The 18,310-nt window shown below is 48.2% G+C and overlaps 1 protein-coding gene across 1 annotated transcript; it reads right to left on the bottom strand.

Moving 5' to 3' along the window:
• Positions 1–6,670: 6,670 nt before the first annotated feature.
• On the bottom strand, positions 6,671–17,207 carry LOC134143406 (complement factor H-like). Its single transcript, XM_062581460.1, has 8 exons — positions 17,074–17,207; positions 15,827–16,015; positions 15,035–15,223; positions 12,600–12,776; positions 10,082–10,264; positions 9,178–9,378; positions 7,988–8,185; positions 6,671–6,997 (listed from the first exon to the last, which is right to left on the bottom strand). Exons 1-8 carry the CDS (start codon positions 17,132–17,134, stop codon positions 6,984–6,986), a joined length of 1,212 nt encoding a protein of 403 aa, XP_062437444.1. The 5' UTR covers positions 17,135–17,207; the 3' UTR covers positions 6,671–6,983.
• Positions 17,208–18,310: the final 1,103 nt, after the last annotated feature.

Genomic DNA, 18,310 nt, shown 5'->3' with positions numbered 1-18,310 from the left:
TAACCCTAAGTAAGTGGGCCATCAGTCTGCATTTGAGTGTGATGCTGGTCCCTGTCATCTGTAAGTGGTCGTGGCAATCTGAGGAAGGCCGTGGTGACTGGGTTAGGGCAAGTGTTGCATCCGTCTTCAAACATGGCCAAAAGATCAACGTGGGAGATCTACAGATGAGGCAACTTCCCTTGGGTCCCTGGGAAAACGCATGGTTGCAAGTCCCCTGGGATCTGCTTTCTGGGCATATGAAGGTCACAGTCAGCGGAAGGACTGGTCAGAAGATGGGAACATTCAGCTTGGATTTGCCACGGTAAGTCAGTCAGTCAGTCCTGCCTGACCAGCCTGCTTGCTAAAATGATATTGATGGGATTTGTTGGCAAGGGGAGAGCGGGGCGGGGGGGGCGGGGGGGTGCCATATGCCTTGACTTTAGCAGGGCTTTTGACACTGCCTTCTCCCAGTATAGGCTGCTGGGGCTGGGGGGGGGGGGGGGTCTCTCCTGGTGCCTGTCCTGTTTAACATCATCCTCAGCACGTAGCGGGGGGCAAAGGAGTGGAGGAAGGGACTGACAGGACCCTGATGCAGAGCACCATGGCAGACACAGCGAAGCTCCTTTGCAGGGTCTGAGCAGCCCATACTTTTCTGATAGCATCTCTGGGAGGCAGGGAAGGATGGGCTGGGCATGTGGCTGCTGGTGAGGTTACACCTGAGGAAAGCCCAGCACCAAGTAAGGAGTAGGCTGGAGTTGGCACCTTCTCAGAGGGCTGAGGAGCTTTCTTCAGCCCTGAGGCTACAGCCCTGGCTCTGGGCAGAGCCCTGGCAGGGCAGGTCTGCAGGGAGCGCAGCGCTGGGCGGCCTCCTTCAGCAGCAGGGAGAGACTCCTGGGAGGCTGGGCTGCTGCCCCTGGGCTTTCCTGTAATCGCCCCAGGCTCTGCTCTGGCTGCTCACAGAGCAACACTGGAGCTGGGCACATGTCCAGAGGGAGGGCAGGGGCTGAAGGGGCTAAGGGACTTGTCCCAGTTCGTGGGGAGCTGGTGGGGCTGGTTTGCTAGGTCACTGCCTTTGTTCCTACTGGCACGTTGCGTTCGTAGGGGAAGCACAGCATGAGCTTGTGTCCCCAGTAATCATCACGTTCATTTACCACCTTTGAAATTTGCACAAGCTCTATGGGCTTTTTTTTCTCCATAACTTCTGAGGATGAATTTCAAACCAGTAGTGAGAAAAATAAATAAAATGTTTTTTATAGTAATTGTTCTGCAAATGTGGTAGAATTATGACTTGGATTCCAAGTCATAATCCAAACAGTTCCTGTTCTTCACTAATTTTGCGTTAATGCGTGACAGAATTCCTTCCTTCTGAGGAAAAAAAGCAAAATAAATATGACCATTTTTGCTCATATTTTTAAATAAATGAAGCCAACAGAAATTTTGATAATGAATGAAATTTTAATGGCTTTCTAAAAACAGACTATATAGGATTAATCACAGTTATTCATTGTCAGTAATGAATGTTGAAGAAAGAAGGAGGTGAAATTTCTGAGGATTTAAAATCAATGACCAGAATTCTTGTGCAGAGCCAACTAGCATTTGGCTTTCACATTTCATTGTGATGGTAGGAGGACAGGAGAGGCAGGAGTCTATTTCAAGGATGTTTCTATATAAGAAAGATGTTCTAATAGCTCCAAATCACAAAGTGAGAGTGTATTTTCAGATAACTTTTTTTACAAGAAAAGTTTAAGAGGTGCCTTATGTTTCAGTGCTAATGCTAACCAGGTGCATTGGGATTTACCCAGAAGGGAGGGATGGCAGGGGTTTTGTTTGTTTGTTTCGGCATAAATAAAACTCTGTTCTCCCTAGGCTATTTATAAAACTGGAAGGTAAAGTACCTTTGAATTCTGGTGGCTGTGACCACTCTCCATACCTACAAATTATTATCCTTGACCTATTAAATCCAGATCTTTCTGGAATTTTTAACACTTTGTTTCTCCAGAAAAAGTACTTCTTTTTTTTTTAGAGCCTGTGATCATGCCAAAAGTAACTGCAATACTTCATAATTGAAAGGATACGGGCAGCTATTTTGACTTTTCTTTTTTGATGGAAAAAGATGATAAATCGTCACTGACTTACGACTATTGAGCTGTAACCAGTCCTTGTGCTTTGGGGCAGAACTGTGTGGCCCATCATTTGTCTACCTGTGCATAAGCTCAAGCAGCCTGTTCAGAGTGGCTTTCGCAGACAAGCATAGCATTCTAATTTTTATAAATGTTATTATAAGAGTTTGTTCACTAAACCATATTCTGTCTCATTCTTGTAAACAGCTGGAACAAATTCGTCACAATATCTACCGTAAGTGCAAGTCACCCTTGTACTATTTGTCTGGTTGGTGTTTCCCAATGCCCTTCTTATTTTTATGGAAAATGAAATACAGTTTCTAAAATGAAAGTAAATCATAGCCTGTACCATCCCATTTAGGTGATGTGGTGCCCTTCCCTGCTTCTCCTGTGACTGGTAACAAGAAAATAAGGTTCTGACAATAACCAGCATCGTAACTATTCCTCCCTTTTCCTTTAGTGACACAGAGGGATGCTGGAACCCTTCACATGCTATTTCTTAAAATGACCAGAAAGCAGATGTAAATAAGCATAGCTTTTGTTTACCTAACTGAGCAGGGAAGAAAAAAAAGAAGGAAAGAAAAAGGAAGGAAATGGAAGGAAGGAAGGAAACAGAAGAGAAGATGACACTAAGCTATTTGGGCTTTCTTTTTCTTTTATAATGTAGGGTTTTTTAAAACTGAATTACTGAGCAGGGATCCCTCTTCTCATGTGCTCTCACTACTGATTTCCAGCCAGGATGCAGCAGCCGGTTGCCAATGAGACAAGCGGCAGTGGGGCAGAGCTCTGCTCTCCCTCCAGGCCAGGAGGGCTCATTTTAAAAGCATGAGGATTCCCAGCAAAGGCTCTTCAGTGCACCTGTGCAGGAGATGCCAAGATAATCCTTGCTTTTGTATAACTTGAAGTTTTTTCTTGCAGTTTGCAGCAGGGGTCATAAGTAGTTTAATTCAGATCATTACTGCTGTATCCATAATAGTGACCGATACTGGTTCTCATTCTTCTGCTGTCGTTCCGAACAGCTTTGTGCATTTCTATTTCCACCAGACCTCCGGTTCTGGGCCCTGGCACTAGGCTGGCACAGATGTCTCTGCTGTCAGCAGCAGACGGCAGACCACACATTCTTAACACTGCTAAACTGAACGCAAAATAAGCGTACTACAGTAGCCTATTCTTTTCCATTGAAAGTATGGCAGTATTTTCCCTATCACTGGGTGAGACTTTGTAACCTGAAGCTTCACTGATTTTTTTTTTAAAGAAAACCACAGAAAACCCCAATTCTTTTCACAATGAACATTTAAATATGCTATCTACTGCTCTCCCACTTCCCCAGACAGCTAAACCAATCACCTGCTCCTCTGACAAGATGGCAAGAGGAACACATATAGTAAATCTTTAGCTACAGAAGTAATGCTTCACTGAAAGGTTTATTTGTTCACAGATTCAGGCTCAAGATGACTTGAAGCTGGGCTACGCTGTCTGCCTTGTGATAGCGTATGCTAATACTACTTTCAAACACTGCAGACTGTAGACTAACGTAACAGTTCTCAAGGGAAACCATCATGTTTGCATTCTCTAACTTGGATTTTCACCTCGATTTATCACGAGGAGGAGGAAGGAATATCAAACTGCATGACTGCCACACTCAATCTACTGTGTGGACCAAGAAAGGGAGAAGCTGTGTCAGGGAGAGCTGCAAGCATGTGTATGCACTCACACATGCATACGCACACATGCACGCACGCGCACTTTCACTCTCTCTCACTCAGAGCTGAGACCTGCCCGAGTCTCCACACCAGTGTGACAGCCCCACTCGGGCTCTCTGCAATGTCATAGGGCACATATGTTTCCACAGCTCCTCTGTGGAAAACTGAATACAGAGAAACACATAACGAGTTCAGGAAACAAACGGTGCTTTTGAGAAGCCAGTCAGCCCACACGCAGCGCTGAATATTGGCAGTCGCTCTATTTCTCAGCGTAACTGGAATGTGTGAATCACCCTTGCGCCAGCCAGGCCCAGCTCGGACATTGCTGCTCACACAGGTTCCCTCTGGCCATCAATGGGAAGCTTACTAAAGTGTAGGTCTCGTCCCAGTACAAAGCCAAGGGTCTGCAAGCCAAATTTTGGCAGGCTCTCTGGGGCTCAGCAAACCAGCCTCGTTCAGCAACGACCTGCCCAGGGGGCATGGGAGAGGGCTGCCTCGCAAATCTCAAATATTGCTCCTCATGCAGGGACGCACCTGCATCCCTTATTCCAGAGGCCATCTAACTTACATGCCCACTCTGGTTCCCTTGCTGAATGATGCCAGTATCTTCCTGTAGCTCCCCAACATCGAGTCCATCAGTCTTTAGCTGGAGGACTCCTTCCTCTCCAGCCCCCCGGCACAAGAGGTTCTCTGCAGGAGTCAGCTGGCCTTCGCTCACTTGAGAGACAGCAGCTGGGGGGGGGGTGGTCACATGTTTTGCCATTGCCCAGCCCAGGCAGAGCACTGTTTTCCCACTAAAAAAAATGCAGCATTGCAAAGTGTTGGGGTGCTTCCATGGAAAAAAAAGGAGGGGAGGAGATGATGATATAACCCCCCCCCCCCCCCCCCCGCCGACATGACCCAGGGACAAGTAGTAGCATACCTTCCCCAACTCACTATGTACTGGTTTGAAATTAAGACATGCTTCAGACTCTAGCAGTGGTCTCTTAGGAGAGAGAGGAAAAAAAGAAAAGATACAGATGTTCTGACATAAGCCAAGAAAATTCTAACAAATGGCTATGTTGTGAAGCATGGGGCAAGGGAGAGGCAGTAACAGGAAAAGAAATGAGAATCATCCCTTAGCTGCAATGTTTTGTGCTCCGCTTCCAACACCTGCTCTCACCTTCCTCCACCTGCAACAACCTCCAAAGAATTCATGCTGCACAGAGGTGGGAAAGCAATCAGTAAGAAAAAAAACAAAAACAAAAACAAAAAAACAACCCCACCAGCTCATAGCTTATTCTAAGAGGATATGCCCAATTACTTAGTTAATGGGCTGCTAAAGCAAAGCTTTAGCTGTCCTGAAATCTTCCTTACAGCCAACAAAAGCAACACAGAACAAGAAATACTTCTTGGTCTTTTCTTTAGGGAACTACCAACCCACCTTAATACCCTGCATAAATATTGACATAGGCTCCTGTGATTGCATATAAATGCAGCATGTTGCAGCATTTTCAAGAGCGTAGGGGAGGTTAACTAGGTGAGGCTTAAAAAACAAACAAACCTATATGATGAAGGTACCATGAGGCTAAAGAAAAATTGCTCCATGCTGCACAGTGCTAGTGGGCTGCCCACAGTAGCTTTCAGACCTCTCAGACAAGTAAAGAAACATCAAAAAAAAAAAAAAAAAAGAAAGAAAGAAACTGCCCACCTGTGAAGCCCAATAGCTACACAATGACCATACCTGAGCTGCAATATTTCATCACTGAGTGAGTCAACCACCAAAAAAACCCAACAACAAAAAAAACCAACCAAACAAACATGGAAAATATTTCTATTGCACATGTGGAAGTACTTGTTTCATGAGGCAAAAGGGACAAGCACATATCAAGGAAACAAGCCTCTCCCCCACACTTTTAATATTTTTTTCAAGTGAAACCTAGCATACAGGAAGGAAACATAACTGTAATTGGAAGCAGGCCGTGCCTGCTGCCACTGATCACCTGCCCCAGTCAGTCAGAGGCGACATCTTTCAGGTCTGCTCTTTTTTACCACTAGGGCAGTGGCAGAGGAGCTTCTTGTTGCCTTTGACATCCTTTGCAAGCGGTCAGCGCAAGGTGAGCTGTGGCTTTCCTAGCACGACCCCTACACGCCAGGCCAGCACCACTGACAATTCATCCTGGCAGCCCGCCCCTTTTCTGCCCTGGAGGCCTGGCACGCGTTCCCTGGTAGTGCTGGTCTCCAGATGCATCTGCCCGCCTTCCTGAGCATCACCACGGGATGGTCTTGCGCTTGGAAGACGCTGCCCTTAAAGACCTGCCAGCTCTCCCGAGCTCCTTTACCCTGCAGAGCCACATCCCGCGTGATCCCACCTACTCGTTTCCTGGATGAGCCGAAGCCCGTCCTCCCACAACCCCGGCTCTCCACTCTGCTGCTTGCCTTCCCCACTCCCTCTTGGGCTTCAAGCTCCACCACGTCACGGTCACTACAGCCAAGGCTGCCACTGAGTACTGCGCCCCCAGCCGCTTCCTTCTGGACAGCGAGCAAGACGTGCAGCTGTGCGTTGCCCCAGCTTGGCCCGCCCAGAACCAGGACCAAGAACTCACTTATCCCTGCCACCCCGCCACCTCCCAGAAATCCCAATCACTTGCCAGCCCACACCTTGCCTTTCCACCGAGTGCCAGGGTGCTCACAGGCCCCCACACCCATGGGCGCCTGCCATCCAGAGGCTGCCTGGAGTTGTTTAAAGGAAACGCCACTCACTTCTCATCCTCGTTAGGTGGTCAGGGCGCTCACCTCGGCCACCACGCAAGGTTACTTTCCAGGGAGCTGCACGCAGAAGCAGCTGTTGTCGGAACAGACGAGGCCAAACACAGCCAGCTTGCTGAATATCAAATTACCTGCAGGCTTTAATTCTTGTCTCGGTAGGACACCAAAGACGGCCTGTTTCAGGACGCGATTGTTTTTGTTAGTAGAAGTGGCAGTGAAATCAGTACAGAACGGTTAAAAAGGAAATAGAAACGCAATCAGCCAACATCATTAAAAAGAAAGCACTGTATCAGGAATTCAAACACAGAGCACTGCCTAAGCTACTGACAAAGCACAGCGAACCAGAAAATCCCGTGTAAGCCTGGATTCTAGTAACCGGGTTGGTTGAGGCATGTTTCACTTCTGCAACCAGGTGCCTTCATGCCGTTTCCGTTTATCCCCAGGGACCTGCGGAGTGAAGAGAGAGAATGGGAGGAGGCGTGAACACTACGCCTGGCACACAGCAGTGCTTCCTCACAGTGCTCCACCACGGATCTCGGCAAAGCCGCCAACCATTCGCGTTGTGCGAGTTCAGCCAGATTGAAAAGGGAAGGGCAGGGCCCAGTCCCCCAGGGCCCTCTGAACACAGGAGCAGCTCAGTGGCAGACACAGACCTGCACTTGTGCCAAAAAGGACCGCAGACCTGCCCCTCTGGGGACCCGTTGCTGCTGCTGCCGCCGCCGCCGCCAGTAGGTCTCCTGCCACAATTCCCAGTAATGCTGCCGTCCTCTCCTCCCACAGCCAAACCAAAGCCTCGCTCCCCAAAGGCCTGAGGGGCAGCCACGGAGCAAACCAACGCAACAGCTCAGAGCCACCGCAGCGCGGGGGCAAAGTCGGTGACAAGAGCCCTTCCTGGGAGCACCAGTGGCAAGTAACCCAAGCGACCGCTTCTTCAGCGGCAGCGGTTGGTGCATACGCCACATGCCGCTGTGCTGAGCGGCCCGCGGGCAGCTAGTGAGTCCCTGGTGACGGCTGGAGGGGCAGAGCCGCCCCCTCTGCCTGCCGCTACGGGAGGGACCGGCCCAACGCCCCACAGCCCTGCGGGTGCTGCGGCGGGGGTGAGAACGGGAGCCAAGCTTCTCTCTGTGGAAGCACAGCAGCTCAAAGCTCAGCTGAGCTTCTGCTTCTCCACACACAGACCTGGCCAGGCTGCAAAGAGCACGACCGTATTGCCCACTTCTGCTGCTGCTGCGTTAGCGAGGCGCTGAGCCCTTCTCAGACACCCCGCGTCTCCAAGCGCTGTCTGGTGTTTTTTACTGGGATGCAACAGGCTTCTGCCTCTGAAGGGGCACAGTGCTGCTCTCTCAGCTGGACTTTGCCCTTCTGCCTAAGAAAAAAGCCCACAGCCTGGCAGGCAGGCAACTGAGCGCAACAGCATTCTTGCCCCGGAGGACTTACTGTCACATCTAGGATACTTGAAAACTCCGTCCAAGCACCGTACGCTAAATTCTTCATAGTTCGAAGTTCTTCGGTGCCACCACGATCTGCATTCAAAGTAAATATATTCCCCAGAGAGATAGCTGGACCTCCTTGACATTCTTGGCTGTAGCTTAATATTGTTGTCCTCCATATCACTCTCAAGCACCGTACACCTCCCTGGAAAACAAAAGCGCTTTGATGATTTGCCTGTAGACCGGACAAATGATCCTCTGATGCTACAGGTACCCGCTGACCCCCCGAAAGACGCGGGTGGCCCTTCCACAACTGCCCCCACCTCCACTAACACGCAGTGCCGGCGATGAAGGGCTACTGCTCGGCTCCCGCTCTTCAGCGCTGTGCAGCTGTTGGGTTTGGGGAAATCTGAGCGTGAGGCAAGCGTGAGCTTCCTTGCAGAGAAGCCCATGAAGGCCTGGGAAGGTCAGATGGGGCAAAGGAGGCACAGCCATGGCTGCAGAAGAGAGCCACGGCCGGACAGAGGCACGCTGGGGAAGAGTGCTGTGCAAAGAGGCAGGCCTGGGAGAATGGCTTCGGAGGAAATGGCGTCCTCCTCTTCAGTGCCACCACGGTAAGGGAAACAGGACTGTTTTTGTAAAGAATATGGACTGCATCCAAGAAATACTGCGCCCAGTTATCCCTCTGGACCTCTCCCAAAGCCAGGACGGGCTTCCGCCTCACACTACACAGCCCTCCAGGCCAAAGCCACACCTCAGGCCTCCCAAGGCCCACCTTCTTCTGAGATCACTCAGGCTCAGACTATTTTGCGGTGCACCACGGTGGCACAAGTCGCCTGCAAGACACACGAGTGGCCAGGGAGGGTGCGGGCACAAAAAACCTGCAAGAAGGCGAGGAGATTCTGCAAAACCACTGAAGCAGCAGCGGGGGACCTTCATCACGGCACAAGCAACCCTGATTGATAGCTAACAACAGCTGGGCAGGCCCCGGGTCCCTTTCCAAGCAGTTCAGCCAGCTCACGTGTTCCAGAGGGTGGCTTTGGCGGGACACCTCCCATCACGGCCCACGGCTTTGCACAGCCTGGGGCTCTCGCCCTGTTTCCCCAGCCACCCTTCCTAAGGGCTTTCCTCTCAGCTGCCACAGTAAACACGCAACAAAGCAACAGAGAAGCAGCTGCCGACCGCGAGATGACTTACGACCCGGCTTGCAGTGTGGATACTCCAGCGTCCCCTCTATGCACTGTGCTCTGAATGGAGAAGATGCTGGGTCCGGCACATATCCTATTTTACACTGAAACTCAATAAAATCACCAGATCTTGAATACAGCTTGTTTCCTGAGATCCATTTCAGCTCAATATTATTTCTGTCCATATCCTCTTCAGATGCCGTACATGCCACTTGAAAAAGGGAAGAGCACATTGTCAGTCCACAGAGAGGCACCGCTGGTAATTGTTTCCCTAGAGCCTACAGAAGCCCAGCCTAATCACGCATTCTTCGTGGGGCAAAATGCTTTCAGCTCTTTGCTCTGGCCCTCTGATGCTTCAGGCAGGAAAGTTATTCGCATCAAAGCCTAAGGGAGAAAAGACTACGCCTAAGACAGCGGGCAGAACCATGGAGAGGCCCTTCCGCTCTGACAGTCACACAGGAGGCGATCCATCCACCGCTGAGGGGTGGGGAAAATCGCCAGGCAGCAGGGAACTTGCCCCCGCTCCGGTTTCCCGGGACCGCCAGGCACGCGGACGCATCCTCCCCTCTCACACTGACCCCACTGACCACAGCCACGTCCCCAGCTTCAGAGCCCTGCACAGCAATGGAGACCCCCACCCACAGGCTCACGCTTGAGCCAAACTCTCCTCCTCCTCCTGAATCCATCTCGGGAGGGCAGAGAGCGCGTGCCAGAGGGGACTCCGCTGGCAGACATCAAGAGGAATTTTGTCCTGGACAACGGAAGAACCCACCGCTGTTCTCCCCCCGTCAGCATCGCAGTCCCAGCACGACTGCTGCTTCACCAGCGGCACTGCAAGGGCCCTCGGAGGCCGGGAAAAAGGCAACAGGAGAGGTCACACCGATTTCTGCCGCGCAGCACACGCCTTAGCATACCTAAACAGACTGGGGGATTTGTCCACTGCCCCATAGCACATGTAATGTATCGAGGTCCTTCTAGGGTGTAGAAACTTGCACACTTGTACTCCAGAGTGGAACCTGGTGCATACTCTCGCAGTGGGAATGAAAGAAAGTCGCCGTTCTCGATAGCTGGAGGTGGGCCGCATTTATCACCTCTCCCTGGAAGGAAATTTCCAAGCAGAGAGAAAGCCATCAGTATTTAACTGCAACGGAAGCCCGGCCACCAATACCGGCGGGCAACACCTTGGTAGTGCTCTGAGAGACCAGGAGGAAAGCAGCGAGAAAAACTGTCCCCTTGACACCAGAGAGCTGACACGCAAGAAAGAGCAAGAGCGAGCGTCTCGTTTCTCCTCTGCTGGCACGCACAACTACCAGCTCATCCAGCTGGCATCGCTGAAGTGTTTGCAGCTTCCAGCAGGGCTTTCTCCAGTACTACGCAATGGCACAGCGTGTTTGGCAGAGCTCTTTCTGCTGAAGAGCCTGACACCCACCTCCTTCCTCCGCTGCCTGAGCAGTGCGGGAAGGGAGAGAAATAGCACAGGAAACTGGGTGAGGAAGGAAATTCAGCGGATAGCGGGGGTACTAGGACACCAGCCAGAGGAACAGACTGCACCACTGGGGATTCATCAGTGAGAAGCAGAGAAAGGGAAGTACTTCTTTCTGCAGCAAGCTGTGAAATTGGGGAACTTCCAGCCACAGGCTGCTGTCGAGGCAGCAGGTTCAGAGAGGCATTAGAGAAAGCCAGGCACAAGAGCTCCACAAAGGAATCCTGAACAGATTAGGCAGCCCTGAAGCCTCCAACATCCCTGGCCCAGTCCCAGTCCCAGTTGTGGCTGCTGGGACAGCACAGCAGGAATGCACCTCAGCAAGCAGCCAGGAGGCTCAGGGGCTCTCCCTAAGCAGCTCTCCCATGTTCTCCTGCTTGACACACACTCCTTGGCCAAGAGTCCGCTGCTCCGACCAAGCGCGTCCTAAATCCCTACCTCTCTTGAGAAATGCTGGCGCTTTTCGTGTCAAGGCCCCTCTATCATGGGAAGCCCTCGCAACTTGACAGGGAGCAGACCAGGGTACCCTCGCGGTACCAGAGCTCTCGGGGCTGTGTGCTCCTTTCTGCCCGTGGCAGAGCTCCAGATTCCTCGTGTGCTCACCCTTGCCACAAGACTTGCTCTGAGCTCTGGCTATAGCCTGTGGCTGGGACATAGCACTGCAGGGAAGGGAAAGGTGAAGAGGAAGGACAGCCTGCTCTTCTGGGTCCTTTCACAAGGCCTCTTCTCCCAAGGACAAATGCCTGCACCGCCTGTCACCTGCCCTAGCAGGAACACGCTTGCTACAGATTCCCAGCTGTGGGGCATTTCTGCCTCCACGCGGTATCCTGGCTGCAGCGCAGTCCTCAATACCCTGCACTCGCTCAGCTGTCACCAGCTGCACGCCGTCCTTTGTGGATGCCCGAGAAGACTACGTGCGTGCATTTGTGGCCAACTTGCTTGCGCTTCCAAACGTTAGCTCCGATCTGATCTGATCCGAACTAAGCAAGGTGACTGCTGCGCTCTGTAATGGGATAGTCCTTGGGCTCTGCGCGTGCTTACCGCCCTCGGCAACGCCACGCGTGCAAGCATCGATCCAGCACGCCTGCGTTTTTAACCACTTTTGAAAGTTAGGCATCTTTGCTTCACAGATTTTTTAACCCACTCAAACACCACACTGCTGCAAAGCCTGGCCTTCCAATGGACCTTGCATTGGGAAAAATTCAGAGAAGACTCAGACCCTTCAGTACCACTAACGACGCTCCTTACACTGGGCGCCACGTTCAGGAACCACAACATGGCCTTAATTCACCTGCCCTTTCTGCACCCTTCTCAGCTCTCAGCAGGGTGCTGTTTCAGTGCAACGCTGCCGCGTTGGTTCAGGTGCTGAAACTTTCTGCCTGTCCGAGGAAAACTCATGGGAGTATCCAACGCCTTCGGAAAGTCTTAGGCACCAGATTTTCACAGCCAGTTTCAACACGGCATCTGGGCACGCTGTTAGCTCACACCCCAAATCCTGCTGTCACTTGACGTCATTCTATGGCCTTCAATAGAGCAACGCATCTCCGCACCGACTGCACAGTTCGCTCCTCTCGATGCCAACCAGCAGGGAAGCTGTGGGCCTTGTTCTCAAAGGCAGACAGCAATAGTTCCTCCTCCCTGCTTGTCTCTGAGTGTGCCAGGGATGAGGCACTTCTGCGCAGTAGGCAGACTGAGATTTGGAGAAATCAGTGCCACCGAGCCAGCCTCGTGACAGTGTCACCAACAAGGTTTTGGCCCCAAAGAGCACCACTCTCCCCTTCAGACCCAAGCTGTAATGACAGTCTGGTAATAAGAACAGGCAAGTTTTCATAGGCTTGGTATAAAGGTGGGGAGGGGGAAAGAGCGGGAGGGAGAGAGAGGGAGGGCTAGAGAGAAGAAGGGAGGGAGGGAGCGAGAGGGAGGGGTAGAGAGAAGGAGGCAGGGAGTACCTGTGCATGTTGGCAGCTTTGTCCAGGTCCCGTTCTGACAGGCTACCGTGGAATCCCCAGTCATCTGAAAACCTCGCCAGCATTGATACTGAGCTCGCTCCCCAGGCAAATACCTGGACTTTTTAACACCTTGAATTTTACCACCAACAATTTCGGCAGGTGGTTCACACGTCACATCTGAAAAGAGACGACAAAACCACTTTTGCAGGCACTGAGGTGTTCCCATATATATAACCTGCAGTGAGAGGAATCAGTCTCGTTACTCCTCAAGCCCTGCAATTTCTGTCGAGACCTTCTATTGCCTCCTCCTTTTTTTCCCCCAGCCACAAGTCTGAAGAAGCTCAGCCTGGAAAGCAGTGGAAACAGCAATTTCCACAGCCACGACTGCCTATATTGCAACATGCTCTACCGTCAGCACGCTGCGACTTCTGCTGGCACCAGGGCCACTGCACTCCTGCTGTGGGGAGGGCTGTCCCCAGTGGGTCACAGCTCCAAGAGTTCGCAATGGAGAGAGCAAGGGGTGGTGGGGCGACAACGGCAGCAGAACACTCTTTCTGGGTCTCTCATGGCACAGCAGGATCAACGAGAGCTACTAGAAAAACCTAGTGTTTCTGCAGCTCCATCTTACGGCACAAGAAGCCACATGAGTCTTCTTGCGAGCCCGCATCCTTCCGCGGGAAATGCTGGCATTCCTGAAAATCACGGAGGTAGCAGCAGAGCTGGCACTCTGCTGAACGGCAGCACTCTGGAGCACCAGCAGCGCTGGAGGAGCTTGTCAGCCTGCGCCGCTCACGGACGGGCAAGTGGGTTCGGCTCTGCGGGGGCGCGAGAAAGCTGCTCACCCTGCAGCCACGGCGTGGGACAGGGGATAGGAGCACAGCACAATTCCTCTTCACAGGGAAAAATGCTCGTCTCATTTCATAGCCCTAGGACACCTACACGCTTTTGCTCTGGAGTCTCTGCTGGGATCTGCATCAGTCAGAGTGGAGCTTTGGGGGAGAAAAGCGATTTCTGTCCCCTACTACATCCTCCCACGTCCATATTTCCAGACAGCTTTGAACAGAACAGGAGAGCCCTTATGCATCAATTGTCCTCACTGAAGTGCTTGCAGCTTCCAGCAGGGATTTCTCCAGTACTCCGCAATGGCATAGCGGGTTTGGCACAGCTATTTGCGCAGCAGAGCATGACACCCTCTTTGTTTCTCAGGATGGGGCAGATCTATGGACACCATATTGTAGAACTGATCCCTAGGCAGTGCATATTTTTCTTGATTTGGAGCTGTGTCTTTCACCCCAGTTGAGACTGTGATTTAAAACTTTCCATATGTCAGCAACTTAAGCCAGAGTCAACTGGCCAGTATTTTGTTATGATACAGCTTGTTGTTTGGTGGAGCTGCATAGAAACAGCAAATCAAGGGCTGCAAAAAGTTTCTTCCATTAAGTATTAAGGAAGAGCAACCATAGAAGACGCTTATGGCTATAGGCAGCAATGGCATAAACACCTAAATAGCAAGCAGTCAGCCCATAGGAAATACAATAATGTATAATCTTTTCTCCTTACTTCCTGATACCCAAGTCATGTCTTTTTATGTCTTAGAACAGTACTATAATTGTACACTGCGCACAGCACAGTCTTTACATGGCCACACAGCAACTTTCCTCAGCCTCATTCATTGCATAGGAGGGACAGAGTATTCCTTTCACCCACACCATTCAGAGTAGAGTCTACATCACACACACAGGGCAAAGGCAAGAGGAGGCATGAAACTGCAAACTTTCTTTATAAAGAGCGCTGTTTGAAGCTGCACAGGGTTTTCCATTAAGAGAAACAATCCTACACTGAGAGGTTTCTTGACAGTTGCCAGTCGTGGCCAAGACACTTTGTTATTGCTGTTGATCCTAAGAATGCTTTTCACTTTGCAACTAACATGAACATTAAGTAGCTTTCCACCTATAAGGTCTTCATAAAACAAATTTTATGAAGAGATTACGTCTGAAACAATCTTCTGAATCCAGGTGGCCTGTATTCAACTCATTAACTTCAGACATCTCAGACATCTGCAACTTAGCTAAGTAGGAAAGATTCCTTTAATAATCATTGGAGAGAAATAAGTATCGCAGAACATACTCTTCTCCTCAAATACAGATATCTAACACTGGCAGATGAACTGAACTTCAGAAATGGCAGTTTTCCTTCCTTGATTTAAGAAGTAAAGAGCTAGAGAGAGATTCTCCCACATTATGCACCTCTAATTTTGGTGACTTCTCACAAGATCTATATTTGCTGATGGCAAGGTGTGTGGAGGGAATTAATTACCCATTGATAAAACAGTTTCTGATAGTACAGGCAGATACAGATTATGTGCATAGCCAACTGTAAACTAAGCAAGAAAGTATCTAAGCAATTAAAGTTATTCAAACATGCTGTATACTTACCAGAGACACATGAAGGAAAATCCATGTGCCCATTAACACAGTTCCCCACAGAACTGCCTGTGAGTTTATATCCTGTCACGCACATAAATTCCAGCTTCTGACCACTTTGAATCAAAAACGTGCGTATGCGGCTGTGGGAGAGAAGTAGTTTTCTGGCTTCCAGTTGCTGTTTTGTAATGGTACATGGTGCTACAGGAAACAAGAAAAATTGAAAATGATGCTGAATTAATCTTTAGTGGCTTTTAGCTCATATAGCACCTCCTGAGCAATTTTAAAAACAAAATGCACAGATCACTTACACACTTGATCTCTTTAACAATAAATTCAGGATGTTTAGTATGAGACAGATAATCAATGATATGGCACAGCTTAAAAATGTATACTGGTTCATATGTATAAAAGACAACTTCACAGACTGCAAACATCAGTGATGATCTCAAGATGCACCAATTTCAAGAGACTACGATCATCTAAATAATTAACTGATGACTGAGTGGGAGTAAATATGTATCTCCATTACCCAGGATTAAAAATTAGCTTTATAGGACTCTAATAAGAGATTTAAGGAGTAAAATGGTGCAAGACAGCAAAGCAGCTTACCACACAGTGCTCCTCCCACATACGAGGGACAGCTGGAAAACTACTGGAAAGGATATCTTAGTACGCTAACGATTGCATTACAGACATAGCCATTAACCAGCAAATGTAAACCTAATTCTGAAACTTCTACTTTAAGAACAATTAGAATTATCTACTGTTAAGAAGTCAATCAGCAATAAAAGCTGTCCTTACCCAAACACTGTGGTGGTCCAGGTGTCCAGACTTTTTCATGGCACGTCACCCATTCTGAGCCTGACAGAGTGTACCCAGGGTTGCACATGTACTGCACTCTGTCATTTTCCTCATATCCTGATTTATCCCCACTAGCAATTTCACCAAAATCAATGACAGGCGGGTCTTCACAAGCTGCTCCGGCAGAAGCTGCACACAGATCGTGGTTATTTAACTATACTCTGTTATTTTCCTTGTATCCTGATTTATCCCCCCTACCAGTTTCTTCAAAACCAGTAACAGGTGGGTGCTTGCATGCTGCTCCTGCAAAAATTCTGCACATGTTCTTGTTATTTGGTAGATATGGAACAGTCTTGCGAGCTGCGATCAATGGCGTTACACAAGTTTTTAATAATATTCAGGTGACCAATATCCCTACATTTTCACACCATTTGCATTGAAAAGATTTACTAAACTAAAAACATTTGCATTGAATGTGTTAATAAACTTCTGAATTTCTGAAAAGGGTATAGGGAAGAAGGTTTTAGTTTTCCAGCATTAAACTAAAATAGTAAGTTCCACACATGCAGTCACTATTCTTAATTTTTTAATGCTTTGAACAAACCACTTTGTCACAGATTCCTAAAACAAAGTCAACCATTTTAAAATCGGACAAGTTGGATATCTGTTTGAAAGCAAGTGTTATATGCCAGAAAGAACTTTTGAAGGTGAGGGGAGGGGAGAGCAGTTTTGAGATGATGAACAGAGTAAATAGATAGATTACAGAATTTGAGTTATTTTAACATATATTCAGCTAAGACCTACATAAGGCAACATTAAATTATTTTGTATCACAGAACTGATTTAAATAACAAAATTTTTGTATGAGTTTTTGTAGCGCTGTATAATGCCTTAAAAGCAAATCAGGATTCTGCATTTTTGTTAGCATGCATTCAGAATAAAAAAGGTAAAAATGAATACAAATGAATTTATATCTACTCACATATTTGGAGTGCATTATTCCTTATAAACAATTAGGTTCATTACCAACTACCATTAAGTTCAAGTACAAAGCAAAAAAAGAAGCTCATATGAGAAAAAAGAAAGCAAATATTCTCAAACACACTGTTTTTAATTATATTTCTTATGAACTTCTGAAAGGAATTTATTACGAGTGATATAGTTTGAGTAAATTTTTTGCAATCCATTTTTCTTGATGGTCACCTACCATACCAGTTAAAAGCATGGATTTCCAGTTGGTAAATTACCTGTAGGTGTAGTACAACACATCCACAGCAGAAACACTGTCAAGAGCCTCAGCAGTATCATTTCCAAGCTTTAGAAATAAAACAGGACCTCCGCAATAAATTTTCTATTTTCTGTACTCCAAATTGCATTTACTTGCATTCACTCCAAAATCTCCTGAGGCTGCCCTTGCAAAGGTTATGTACTCAGAATTCAGCAATTTCCGCCCCTATTTTTCTTACAACACAGCAGTCTCTATGTACAAATTATGCAATTGTTGCGGAAATGTTTTTTTTTCCTCCCCCCACCCCGCAACACTTTTCAGACTGAACTTGACACAGGAGTATTGAGATAAGTCCATAAACAAAAACTCGTGGTGCATTTGTAAACCACAGTATGGTGCACTTAGCTCTTCAAGGATTATCACCTCTAGTCTTGTTGTTTTACAGTCTTGGACCCCTGCTATCATCCTATATATGCCCTTTGCCACACTGCATTTTATTCCAGAGTCATAGCTAGCTCAATAAATGCTTGTTACCAGTATAAATTAAAGCAATATGTATTAATTAAAGCAATTAAAACAAATATAGGCACCCACTAGGGTGATTGCTAAACACCTGCTATCACAGCTAAAGAAGTTAAAATCAGCTCAAGCCATGCCAAGCGAAGCAATCCTGGAGACCCTGCATTGTCAAGTCAGTACAGAGCCTGTATGCTATTCCTTGTAATGGCAAAAGTCGTGTTTATGGGGCTACGTTAGCAGGACAAATTTGGCTGCACTGAGATCCACCCTCCCACAATAATCCTGCACTCAACATTACTTTCTGTAAAGTCTCCTACATATTCTTCTTTCTTGTGACTTTATCATTTCTTCTTCTGAAGCACTCCCTGCTAGGAACTATTGTAAGATACAAGAGCAATGAGCATAGCAATCCACTTTGAGGTGTTTTCTACCCCTGCAAAGAAGCATGGCATTGCTTCTGCTTGCTGAATGACAACATCCACCTGAGAAACAAAAGATACGGTTACTACTACATATACTATCTGAATTTCATTATCATTGATGTTTTGATTCATAAAGAACTTAAAAATGTTTTCACAGAAATACTTTTTTCTAAATGTAAATTAACAAATGTCCAAGCATCTGTATTAACCAATTCTTTAAGCAACAATGGCATGTTCCTTAGAGAAACACAGCAATCTAAACACATGAATAATATTTCTAAAAGCATGTTGCATTTATTTGTATTTTAAGTTCTT

Source organism: Rhea pennata, chromosome 8, assembly GCF_028389875.1.
Source record: "Rhea pennata isolate bPtePen1 chromosome 8, bPtePen1.pri, whole genome shotgun sequence".
Lineage (NCBI taxonomy): Eukaryota > Metazoa > Chordata > Aves > Rheiformes > Rheidae > Rhea > Rhea pennata.
The sequence above is the reverse complement of the archived record's forward strand: the minus strand, read 5'-3'. Positions and strand labels throughout refer to the sequence as shown.

Coding starts and splice junctions, on each gene's coding strand:
- LOC134143406 (XM_062581460.1), bottom strand. CDS start 17,134: ATGATACTGCTGAGGCTCTTGACAGTGTTTCTGCTGTGGATGTGTTGT. Junction 15,224..15,826: donor TGGACCACCACAGTGTTTGG/GTAAGGACAGCT, acceptor TGTTTCCTGTAG/CACCATGTACCATTACAAAA. Junction 9,379..10,081: donor AAATCCCCCAGTCTGTTTAG/GTATGCTAAGGC, acceptor CCCTTTTTCAAG/TGGCATGTACGGCATCTGAA.